General features: G+C 36.5%; 1 protein-coding gene across 2 annotated transcripts in view; it reads left to right on the top strand.

The window, feature by feature from the left end:
- Positions 1-5,135: 5,135 nt before the first annotated feature.
- exoc3l1 (exocyst complex component 3-like 1) overlaps positions 5,136-12,592 on the top strand; it is an 88,952-nt gene continuing 81,495 nt past the window's right edge. Inside the window, exons 1-2 of one of the 2 annotated variants that reach the window (XM_028810189.2) lie at positions 5,136-5,288; positions 12,267-12,427. In XM_028810189.2, the coding sequence (XP_028666022.1) occupies positions 5,165-5,288; positions 12,267-12,427 (285 nt within the window). In that variant the 5' untranslated portion in view covers positions 5,136-5,164. The remainder of the gene's footprint in view (positions 5,289-12,266; positions 12,428-12,592) is intronic. The other variant, XM_028810190.2, reaches the window with a different exon arrangement.

Below are 12,592 nucleotides of genomic sequence, written 5' to 3' on the forward strand. Positions count from 1 at the left end.
TGTATGGGTGCTATATCAGTATTGAATTCAGTGTAAGTCATGCATTTGGATATGTCCGATTCACAACACACAAATAGAAATAGAGTGCAGCTGCAGTGTCAAGTGTCCTGACTCAGGCCACAGCTCAGTTTTCCCTTTATACACATTCAGTGTTGTTAATAGCATGATTGTTATAACTGCATTATCTGTTAAAGACAGACAATAAGATCAGTTTTAAAATTTTTGATATATGATATCTCTTCAGCCTTGCTCCTAGGCCTTTCCTCAGTATCGTTGTGTGTCTCAGCCTCCCTTGCCTCCCGTATTCGATTGTGTTCCCATAAAGCTTGCTTCTCAGACTATTATTCTGAAGCATGTTGCTCACCTTCTGTTTGCTTTTTCTTAACCAAAATGGTAAATGGGCCCCCATTAGCCTTTATGAAAAATCATTGTATTCTTTTGAAAACATCTTGTCTTTGAAAGCAATTGTCAGAGATCCTCCTGCATCTTTCCTGCCTCAGTCACCTTTGGCTGAACACCCACAGCAAAACTGACCAACCAGACCAAAGCCAAACTAACCAATCAAATTGCTCTGAGGGACTGGACACACACACAGAAAACTTAGTGTTTTATTATATAGTAGATTAAACTTTTTGATCATGTTTATTAATTGAATTAAACAAAATAAATGGATTCTCAAGAATAAACAAATCATAATGACTTGTCAGTTTTTCTGATAATAAATTATAGTGAGAGTTTTCTATATTAAAATCAATGTTCACCTTTGCCAGCTTTACAGTCCTTGTAAATACACAGCAAGGGTAGCCAGTAATGTGCCCCATAACAAAAGGATCTTCATGTTTAATTGAGCGCAATTCATGTCCTTCCTAGAAAAAGCTGTGTCACTTGTAACATCCTGCACCAATACCTTTTTTCCCCAAAATAAATATAGGGTTACTAGATTATTGAGCTCTAATCAGCCCAAAGTACACTGGAAAACTGTGTAAAATAACTGGTACATGTACAGTATATTGCTTTTCTCCAGCTGTTCAAGGGTGAGTCATTAAATTTGTATGATAATGGATAATACTTTAAGCTAATTAAGAATTGTTCAGTTTAGAAAGGTAGCCCACAAGCTACAGGAAATAATTAGAGAGAAATTGACCACAAATCCTGTATGAGAGCAGGTATTTTTTTCCTAAAAGAAAAGGATTTTAAAAAATTCTCCCTGGAAGTGGAGTCTCACAGCAGGCTAGTGCTTCTGCTTTGTTTTGTTTTTTTGTTTTTTTAAATGCAGAGCTTCATCCAGCCATTTAACCCTAAAGTTAACCTTGGTTTTTACAATACATCAACAACTCTAGTGATACTACAGGAAATCAGTCAATATAACATTTTACAATACAATACAACTGATTGCACTGTACAAGTACATTATCTTATATAATATTTATTATCTACACAAATAAATGTTGAGTAAAACAAACAAGAAAATGAATGATGTGAAGAACTTAAATAATATTTAATCTGAAACTAAACTTTTTGAGTCAAATGAAGTAGACAAGCTGCATAGATAGACAGATTGGTACTTTGTGACTTAATGTACACGTCGACATTTACATATCTGTTTTGGTGTGTGTATGTGTGTGTTTGTATGTGTTCATTTCCTACTCTTCATCATCCAGCGTGCGCTCTCATAGGGCAAATAAGCCGACAGCTATCTTCACTTATAAATTTCTTTGAGTGTGTGCCTCTGTGTGCAGGTACCTTTTGTCACGTGCATTCCTATGGGATATAGTTTAAGGGCACTGGTGAACCAGGGGTTGGCACTGTTGTCTAATGCCTTCTCTCTTCTTCCCACTACAGAATGGAAAATTAATTGCCATTCACCACTGACATCACTTCTGTTGTCTGCCCTCTTGGGCCCTTCCCTTCCTGTCTGGAACCCATGTAACTGGAACATCGCCATCTTTGTATCATTTCTGTACTGGACTCATACCTGAAAAGGCGTTGCTAAAATTTTTGTTTTACATTATACAGCATCACAGTCGTGTCCTAAACCTTTTTCTGTGTCAGTCTTCTCTCTTAACAGGTATATTAATATATATTATATTTTTCAGAAACTACTTGTGTAAAAATTGCAAACCGAAAGGCCTGGCCCTACAAATAAATGGAGTAGACTGCAAAAATCTCAGCTAAGTTAAACAATTTCTATAGCAGTTTTCATTGAACATAAGCCAAACCATTTTTGAAGGACATAGGGATACTGTAAGTACTGGAGCACAGAGACAAATATGATGCAACTTGCTTAAAACAGATCAGTCATTTTTTTTTTCAGATATTATCATTGTGCATAGGTTTCTACAGACACATGTTTTGAAAAGTATAGAATATGAATTTGAACTTAACTTGATAGTGAATTTTTGACACCATCATCAAACTTAAATTTACATGGAAGTAAAAATGATGGTTTTGGTCTGCGATGGGACTGGAGATCAGCAGATTTTATGGACAGATGATTGGTCAGTCCTTGTTAGTGTATAGACTTATGACTGTTGTTTTGCTTTATTGTGTTGTATTTTAGACACATTTTTGTAGAGAAGGTATTATTATTATTATTAATATTATTATTATTATTATTGTTGTTGTTGTTGAATAGTACTCTGTTTAATTCACACATGTTTAATTATTAATTCCTTTCTCTTATTAACTCATCTTGTAGTGCCTTAAACATACAGTGTTGTAAAAGCTGACGCAGCTGAAATGGCCAGTGAGGTTTGTCACCATGGCTGCAAAAGAGTAATCAGTCAGTTGTAGGGTAGAAAAATGCATTGTCCTTCCACTTTCAAGCAGTGTAAAAGATGTGTCCTTTTCCTTGACATCTCTAAATGTTATCCAGTCCATCCGCAAACAGGTACATCCCTAATGAATGATACGAGTGGCTCCAGAACACGAGCAGTTCACGAAGTACTGGCAAGACATACGTTGGAGGAGTGATGTCAAACTAACCCATTCTTGTTGCCAATGTGTTGTATCTGAAATAGTAAATACAAACTTTACACATTACTAATTATATAATGATTACAGCTAAAGACACAGATTTGTTAAAACAGACAGGAAAACAACATAGTTTAAAACTGATTAGCATAAATGGAGCCCAGAAATATACACCCATTAATTAATTGTTCAACAATGGCCTGTTGACAGCAGGGTTCAGGGGTTCAGGCCTCAAAAAACCACAAGCCAGACCAAAAATTCACCCAGGTCTGGCTCCTGCACAGAGTAGGCCAGACAACGAAAGGCAACCTAGCCACAAACTCAAATGACAGGCTTCACACCTGCACAGGCCCAAAACAAGTGGGTGAAAGGCTTATAAAGTTCAAAATATCAAAATGGTCCTCAAAGGAGGAGAGGACAACTAGAAAGCCTCTGGTTCTGTGACAAGAAAGACAAAATTATTTTTATGTAAACATATTTATAAAATGAGCACCAAAAGGCAAGGTAAGAAAAAATAACAAAATAAAATCTAAAACAATTAAATCCAAGACTCATAAGCCAGAAACAGTGCGCTTTAAATGAAAACAGGAGTGAAAAGCCATGCAATTCAAATAATTACAAAATCAAAAACATGCTTCTGCATTTATACTACTGTGTGTAGTCCCTCAGCTCCATAATCAGGTGCCTTTACCCCCGTTAGGCTCAACATACAGGGGTCAGGGCAGTAAACAAAGAATATTAATACATATATTAGCAATATATAACAAAATTACAAAATAATTAATAAACAACAGCATTCCGATAGAAATCATAATATTATATAAATATAATGACAACTACACAGAAGCAAAACCAGAATTAATAAGAAAATTAGAAAAAAATATTTTAAAAACACACAGACAAAATAAACAGTGAGCATGCTTAAGCCAGGGAAGAGACCCATGTTAAATCACAACACTTGGGGGATATCTGGTCAACAGTACAATCCTGATAAGCATGAAAATGGGGATCCAATACCATTTATTATTTCTACTGCAATAAACAAAAATGTGCAAGCAGTTCAATGAGCATCCATGTGGATGCTAAGTTGATCACATCCAAAGATGCTGCAATGCCCAACCATCAGCCCAACCATCACCCAACTGCAACCTCTGAGAGGTGCATTCATGATGTTATTCCTGGTTCTGTGAGGCCACATAGATTTCAGTCTTGGATATCTAGAGCTGTACTGCTGCAGTACTAACCATTATGACATGCTTTGAAAAAATTTGGAAACCTCATTGATGATGCCATACAAGGAAATCGGCAAAAAAGTTAGAACTAGTCATTTTAAATTTACATTTGAAACAAAAGAAACCAATAAAGCCACGCCTCTGAATTTCCCCTTGGGATTAATAAAGTATCTATCTATCTATCTATCTATCTATCTATCTATCTATCTATCTATCTATCTATCTATCTATCTATCTATCTATCTATCTATCTATCTATCTATCTATCTCCTTATGAACCTCATTTACATTGAACACTTAACCATCTTAACAGTGGCAGGCCAGTGAGCATTATTCCTCAAATCCTCCACTTCCAACCTTCTGATCCTCAGGTTGTCTTTTATTCTCAACAGTTAGTCATTTCCTATTTTACTTCTCATTTAAAGGTTAATGAGACACATTAATAACACGCAAAGGAGTAAAAGCTCTAAGAACTTCACAATCCTGATCATTTTACTAGTGTCATCAATGACTGGTTTTGAAGTTTAGCTCTAGAAATTCTTCATATAAAAAAAATGAACTAATCTGACCAAAATGTTATATGGAAGACTGAAATATTCAGTATCTCTAATTAAGATAGTATAACTGTTCTAAAATCTGACCTATGCATCTGCCATGAAGGAAATTAAAAAGCTGAAAAAAAATAAAGAATTGTTGACATACTGCATAACGCAGATGAAAACTAACTGCAAAGTTCAGATTTTTATCTAATCAGATTCAGACACTTCTAATCTTAGTTACATTTAAGGTACACAATAACAGTAGAATCACCACGACACATCACATAGCTCCCTTCTTCCTGTCTTTGTTGTGGTATGATCCCAAGAGACTGAATTGCTCCACCTTCTTCCTCTGAAACTCTTCCAAGAATATTTCTGTGCAGCTTCAGGAGGAAGCAGCTTTTCCAGCCTTGCTGTCTAATGCAAAAGTTAATTGCTTCTCTGCGACCACATCTAAAAAAAAACTGGTTGCAGGAGCTTTCCTCTGATACTTCTTCCTCTTCAAGCAGGACCATGCTAGCTGGTATGAAGGCAGACATGCAAGGTATTGTATCGGGAATTGTATTTTCTTGTTGCATGATTTGAATAGTAATAGGTTCTTGAAAGTAAAGTGGGAGAAATAATTTAACCTTTTGAAAACAGCCAGCCCAGCGCTTTTATGTTTGAGGCTATTAACTGCTGAGTCAGGACACACTGGCTTTGTTAGCAATACCTGTATTGAAATGTTAACGTGAGAAAAAGAACCTGTCAAGACATTTGTCTGTTATGGTCACACATCACAGATTATGTGTGATGTGAAAAATAGGTGTTCTAATAACTTTTACATTAAAGGATGTCTATCTATCTATCTATCTATCTATCTATCTATCTATCTATCTATCTATCTATCTATCTATCTATCTATCTATCTATCTATCTATCTATCTATCTATCTATCTATCTATCTATCTATACACAGACGCACATGTTAGTGTAAAATGTATTTACAAAATAACATTCAACATATACAGCTTTTTAATGTTTCTGTTGCTAAATGTCCATTTGTAAATCTTTGTATTAATTTTTACATTTTGGTTTAGATCAAGATCATGATCTTAATACGGTTGTTACACTTTGGATCATTCTGTCATGAATTCAGACTGATCGGCAGCATGTTTGTCCTAAGAATACTATAACAATTAAACAGACATATTTCATTTGCAGAAACTAATATAATGTAAACTTCTACTGAACACTTACTGTAGCATTTGCTAAAACATTTGAGAAAGAATTTTTCATATTAAATGACTACCGGTCATCAGGGTATAATTATTCATCCTGTGTATTTTTTCTCCAGGCTCTCTGATTTCTTCCAACATGCCTTTTGATTCATTGTCCACTCTAAATGAATCTGGTATGAGTTGTCCTTAGATTGATGAGATTCCCACGCCTATGCTGCTGAGGCAGACTCCAACACTTATATAGTTAATTAATTTTAAAAAGTCGGGTTAAAAAATGGATCAATATATTATTACCATTATTGTTCTTATTATCTGTACCAAACATTCATAACCTCATGAAATTATTGGTGAAAACTCAAGAAAAGTCTATGTTTGATGGTATAAAAGTGAAAAATTTTGTGTTAGCATATTTTCTTGAAAAAAGAAAAGACTGCATTCTACTTTTTATTAAGCATCTTAGCAGAGTGGGCTGTATTGCCAGCACATGCTAATGAGGGCAGAAGGTCAGTTCCAGGCTGAGCTCTTTCCATGGTCATTAGCATTTCCTCCTTTTTTTAAGATCAGTAGGTGAGTCTAAAATATAACTTGTGTATGTGTGCCTGTGATTTCTTTCTTTTGTGTCCTGTGGGGAACAGTGACCTATCTGTAATGGCTACATGCTTTGTACAGTATGTATTGCCTTTGAGATATGCTTTAGGTCATTGTGACTTACAAGAACTGAAGGTGGATGGAAAGATGATGCAACCTTCACTCATGCTGAATGGTATTTTTTAACAGTTTATGGTGATGGTGACATGGCAGAAAAGACATCTTTAGGCATCAAATCATAGCTCAGTCACTGTCTGTGTGAAGGTTTCTAGTTTTGGAGTCTGCATGGGTCTTTTTTTGGGTGCTCTGTTTTCAAAGAGAAAAGACAAATTCTGGAATTCTCAGCCTAATACATTTTTCCATTCATTTTCTGTCTAATGTCTGCGTTCTTTGCCCATTTTAACCTTTTCCTTTTAATTTGTCAGTTTCACATAAGATTTTTTTCTTTCAAACTCTGCCTCTAAGGCCAGCATTCCAGAATTGTCTTTTCCCTGTTGCAGACGACACTGGTATTTACTGTGTATTTAGTGAAGAAGTCAACTGAGGACTTGTAAGGCGTTTGTTTCCCACACAACAGATTCTGACATCCTTATCCTCTGCAGTTGTGTATCTGGGCCTGTCTTTTCTTTTTCTGTCCTGGTTAGAGTCAGCTTGCCTGTTTCTCTCAGAACAGTAATAGACACATTTGGTTGAAGTCTTCAGTTTCATGGCCATCTGTCAATGGGAATAGCCTTCATTCTGCATAAAACACAGTAGACTAACATGTTTTGTTGTGAAAGCTGTTTCATTTTGGCCATTTTTGACCCAAGAACTGAACATTAGGTGCCAACAACAACAACAATAACAGCATTTATTTATATAACACATTTTCATATACATGATGTAGCTCAAAGTGTTTTAAATGATGAAGAAAGAAAAAAAAGAAAAAATATAAAAATAAAATTAGACAATACTAATTAACATAGAATAAAAGTAAGGTCCTATGATCAGGGAGGACAGAAAAAAACAAACAAAAAAAACCTCCATATGGCTGGAGAAAAAAAAAAAAAGAAATCTGCAGGGGTTCTGAGGCCACGAGACCACCCAGCCCCAATTAGGCAATCTACCTAACATAAATGATCTCAATCAGTCCTCATGGTTTTTAGGCTCCATGTGGAAGAATTAGATGATGATGGTCATGTGGACCTCTGGCCTTCAATCCATTAATGTAGGGAATGCACAATGCTTTGATCGGGTGGTGGTGGCGCAGAGAAAGTAGGGGTTAGGACAGATTGCGGAGCCATGATAAAAATTATAATTCAAAGCATATACAGAATATCAGGGTTAAACTAAAATGAAGCTATGAGAAAACCATGTTAAAATAATGAGTTTTTAGCAGTTTTTTAAAGTGCTCCACCATATTAGCCTGGTGAATTTCTATCGGTAAGCTATTCCAGATTTTAGGTTCATAACAGCAGAAGGCCATCTCACCACTTCTTTTAAGTTTAGCTCTTGAAATAATAAGCAGGCACTTATTTGAAGATCTAAGGTTACAATTTGGAGTGTCAGGTGAAAGGCATTTTGAAATATAAGATGGAGTGAGATTATTTAAGGCTTTGCAAACCATAAGCTGTATTTTAAAGTCAATTCAAAATGACACAGGTAACAAATGTAGTGACATCAAAACTGGAGAGATGTGCTCGGATGTTCTTTTTCTAGTTAAGATTCTAGCAGCTGCATTCTGCACTCGTTGCAATCGATCGATGTCTTTTTTGGGTAGTCTTGAGAGGAGTGCGTTACAGTAATTTAGCCGACTGAAAACAAAAGCGTGAACTAATTTCTCAGCATCTTGCAAAGTTTTAAGAGGTTTGACTTTTGCTATATTTTTTAAGTGAAAAAATGCTGTCCTAGTAATCTGATTAATATGAGATTCAAAATTTAGGTCAGAGTCAATAATTACCCCTAAATTCTTTGCCTCTGTCTTGACTTTTAACCCAAATTGATAAAGTTTATTTCTAACACCCTCACTACATTAATTTTTTCCAATAACCAAGATTTTTATTTTCTCCTTATTTAGTTTGAGAAAATTACTTCTCATCCATTCAGAAACACAAGGAAGACATTGGGTCAGTGCCAATAATCCAAGAGAATAGAATCACAGGTTTCAGCGATGCTGATGCAATTACAGTATTTTCTCTAACAACCAATTACCATATAAACATGACAAATTAAGGATAAGCTCAGGGAATTCACCATTAGGACCCTGAAGGAATTGCTTCTGAAAATGGGCTTTGCTGGCATATGTGAATAATAAATTTAGAAAGTTATTAATTAGTGGTATATTAATAATAAAAGGTATTAATTTCTATCAAAAACATGAAAATGTCTGGGTGATCCCAAATTTTTGAATGGTAGTGTATATATTAATGTCCTCCATGGCAGATTGGCTTTTTGTTCAAGTTTGTACCTTACTAGTATTATTCTAGTCTATACTGCCAGGATAGGCTTCATCCCACAGGTGCCAAGTATTGGTACAGGTCAAGATGGAAAATAAATCAAGATTACACCAATTGTAGTGGCTGTGTTGAATATTATGACATACTCCATGTAACAAAACATTTTATATGGTGAGGGATTACCCTGCCTCCTGGAAAGGAAGGACAGGGGAAATGGCTTTTGAAGGGCGCTATCTCCCCCAAACTGCTACTTGCCAGTCCCCTTGGGTTGTAACGGCACCTCAGATTCCCACAGGACTGTATGGGAATTACTATTTGTTGGCACAGCTCTGTTGGGTTCCATAGATGCCACCAGGGGCAGCTGTAGGGGCAGCTGTAGGAGCAGCAGAGCCATACCTTGGGCTTACCTAAAAAAGCACCTGGAATACGTCCGGGTGCGGCTTAAAAAGAGGCCAGCGGTCTCACAGACAGGAGCCAGAGTTAGGAGGAGGTGGACAAAGCTTGCCTGTGGAGAAGAAGAGAGGGAGACAACAACAATGAGGAGGAGGAAGAAGAAGAAAAGTGCTGTGCTGTATTGTGCATTTGGCTCTTAATTGTACTGTGCATTCCTGTGGGGACCGAGTGAAAGTGCTTCCCCACATCAATAATAAACGTCTGTGTTTGCTGAGACTTGTGCCTGTGACAGTTGTATTGGGTGTTTCGGGAGTCGTGCACCCCTGGGTCTTCACAATATACAAACTGGTGTATTTAAATCAAACTACCATTAATGACTTGCCAGATCTTTAGGATGCAGCCTGTTTGAGAAGAACCACCAAGTCAAAACTGCATAAGAACTACAAAAGTAAAGGGAAATACTAATGATGTAATAGTAATAGTCGTAGTAGTCTTACTTGTATGTCCAACCAACGTGCAGCACACCATGACATGGCAGTCCGATTGTTGAATTTTAGGGCACAGGAAATCAGTTTACAGGAATGCTATGAAGTTATAAGAGTACGATTTGTTACTAAAGTTTCACTCACCAGCACAGGTTTATTTCTGCCAGTTATGATTTTGGTTTCCCTCCCTGAGGGAAGTAACAGGATACTTAAGAGGATGCACTTGGGATCTGCTGGATACTGCATGAAGCCAGTAGCTGAGAAGTGTTTCCTCCCCACCTTTCTCTTTAGATATGATGAAGAGTGTACTTTGGGTCTCCTGCATTCTTTGTCGCTTTATGTATACTCTCTGTGATTAAAAAAAAAATTAAGCTGCTTCTGAAAGGAATTTTTCAGCTCACATAAAACATGGTAAGGAACAGGGTATCTGTGAGTGAAGAGACAACTTCAGTCACAGATAAAAAAATACTGATCTAGAATGACTACAAAGTTATTAAATTAGACACTTATAAATGGTGAAATAAAAAACTAGCATGATTTTGTACATGTCTTCAATGTACTTTCCTTGAATCTTCCAGGAAGACGTTAGAGATATCCTGCAACCAACCCACTGTCACATCTGTATGGCCAACAATGCTGGCAATGTTGCTTTATCAAGACAGTATATAAGTCTTGTGTTCATTATGATACCTTTCAGATAGTGGTGGTCATGGTGGTAGCTGACATGAGACCCTAATTATTGGTATCATGGCTTCAGAGTCCAACTGTTTCCTTTAGCAGTGTACTGAAGAGGGTTCAGTAGAATTCTACAGTACTGTATGTGTCAGTCTTCCAGGACTGAGCTTCATTTGCTTTTGCAAGTTCAATACATATATTAATTAATTTAGAAAACTAACAATTTGGGGAATTTGAGATGCTAACATAATGTGTGTTAATTGCACTGGTCTACAAAAAAATAGGAACTTCAAAGCAGCTCTTTATTAAGATTTTTACACTAATTTCATATATGAAATTGTAATTAAGCTGGCACGTCAGGTTTTTGAAATGCACATCATTGACGTTTTGACACTTTTGAATATCAATATAACACGATATCTGGAGTTTGGACTCTGTCCAACAAAAATTGTTTTGATGTGTTTATTTTGAAAACAAACCAGAAGACGATACCAGAAACATGTTAAAGCATATTTATGTCAATTTACCTCAATATAAAAGTGAGGTCAGCGTGCCCAAAAATGTTGGAGGCACTCGCTTTTGTGCTTGTACTGCAAATCCGTCTCTCTTTGCAAGAACCAACAGTAGTCACCCATCATGCTCAGAGTAATTTTTCCCCTAATATCAGTTTTCCATCCCCTTTATATCTTGATGAAATCTTTCTCCATGCTCATCGCTGACATCGCCCAGATTTGGTGGAAAAAAGTCAAGATGAGAATGTAAAAAATGCATCTTCAGTGACATTCTGGCTCCCATAAGCTGATATGCTTTCAGCAGGTTCTCCACAAGCTCAGTATAATTCTCTGCTCTGGGACTGACAAGAAAATTCTGGACAACCCACACAAATGCTTCCCATGTTGCTGATTCAGTGGGCTTCAGTTTCCTTTTGAACTCCTCGTCAAGCATCAGTTCACGATTCTCAGGAACAACAAAAACACCTTCCTTAATTTTATCTTCACTTTTCTTGAGACCAAACTTATTTCTTAAAAGCATCACCGTTTCTGTCCATTGCCTTGACAGAATTTTCAAAGTAATGGCGAATCTAACTACCTACTGCACCGTCATGTCTGAGTTGTGTCATTATGCTTTAGAGTCATATAAGACCTGGTAATCAGTAACAAATATTTTTTCTGCTAATTATAAATTAAATAAAATTAATAATGACAAGGTAAACAACTCACAGCTGTTAGTAACGTGTGGCGAATTCTTTTATCTCAATGGCATCCCTAGTGGAATTACCGATATTTATCAAAATGGTTATTCGCCTTTACTGTCCAGTCACCCTAGTTGTCCAAGACCTGGAATATCATAACTAAAAAACAGGATGTGCTGGACGAAAATGTTTTTCAGATTTGGAGTCAGCAAGTGAAACCTGTTAAGGTAAAGGTGAAAGACTCCCAGCAGCAAAATGCTTGTTGACCAGTGTTGTTTAAGCAGACGTCTCTGGCTAATTAATATCAGAAAATAATCATATTGACAACGATTTAGGTGATGACATCTGAAGTCTGATGAAATACATTTCATTTAGTTGAGGATTTGCAATACTAACTTTGAATTTCTCTGCATATGAGCCAGTTGATAAGGAGACCTTGTACTTCTATGGACAAGAACAGTCTTAAATTACAGAGATTGACATATGAGTCCTGTACTTAAATGTTTTTTGTATTTCTTTTTGTCTTCATACTAGAAGAGGTGTGGCCAGAGTTAGAAAAGGCGGAGAGATTGGCTAGAGGTGCTGCCCTCAAATGGGCCTCAGGCATTTTCTACCACCCTGACCAACTTGAACAACTAAGCCATTACCGCAAACGGGAGAGTCAGCGGACATCATCAATCCAGTCACGACTCAAGGCAAGATCACTTTTTTTGTCTTGCACTCATTCTGTTTGTTCTAAAACCATCTTTTTTTATTTTGTCTTATATAAAAGACAAACCACAGAGAGACGTGTTGTGCAAGAGTCTGAGAATTCCAAAGCAATTAATAATAAAACTAAAATCATGTCATATCTAGTATGT

Source organism: Erpetoichthys calabaricus, chromosome 9, assembly GCF_900747795.2.
Source record: "Erpetoichthys calabaricus chromosome 9, fErpCal1.3, whole genome shotgun sequence".
Classification (NCBI taxonomy): Eukaryota; Metazoa; Chordata; class Cladistia; order Polypteriformes; family Polypteridae; genus Erpetoichthys; species Erpetoichthys calabaricus.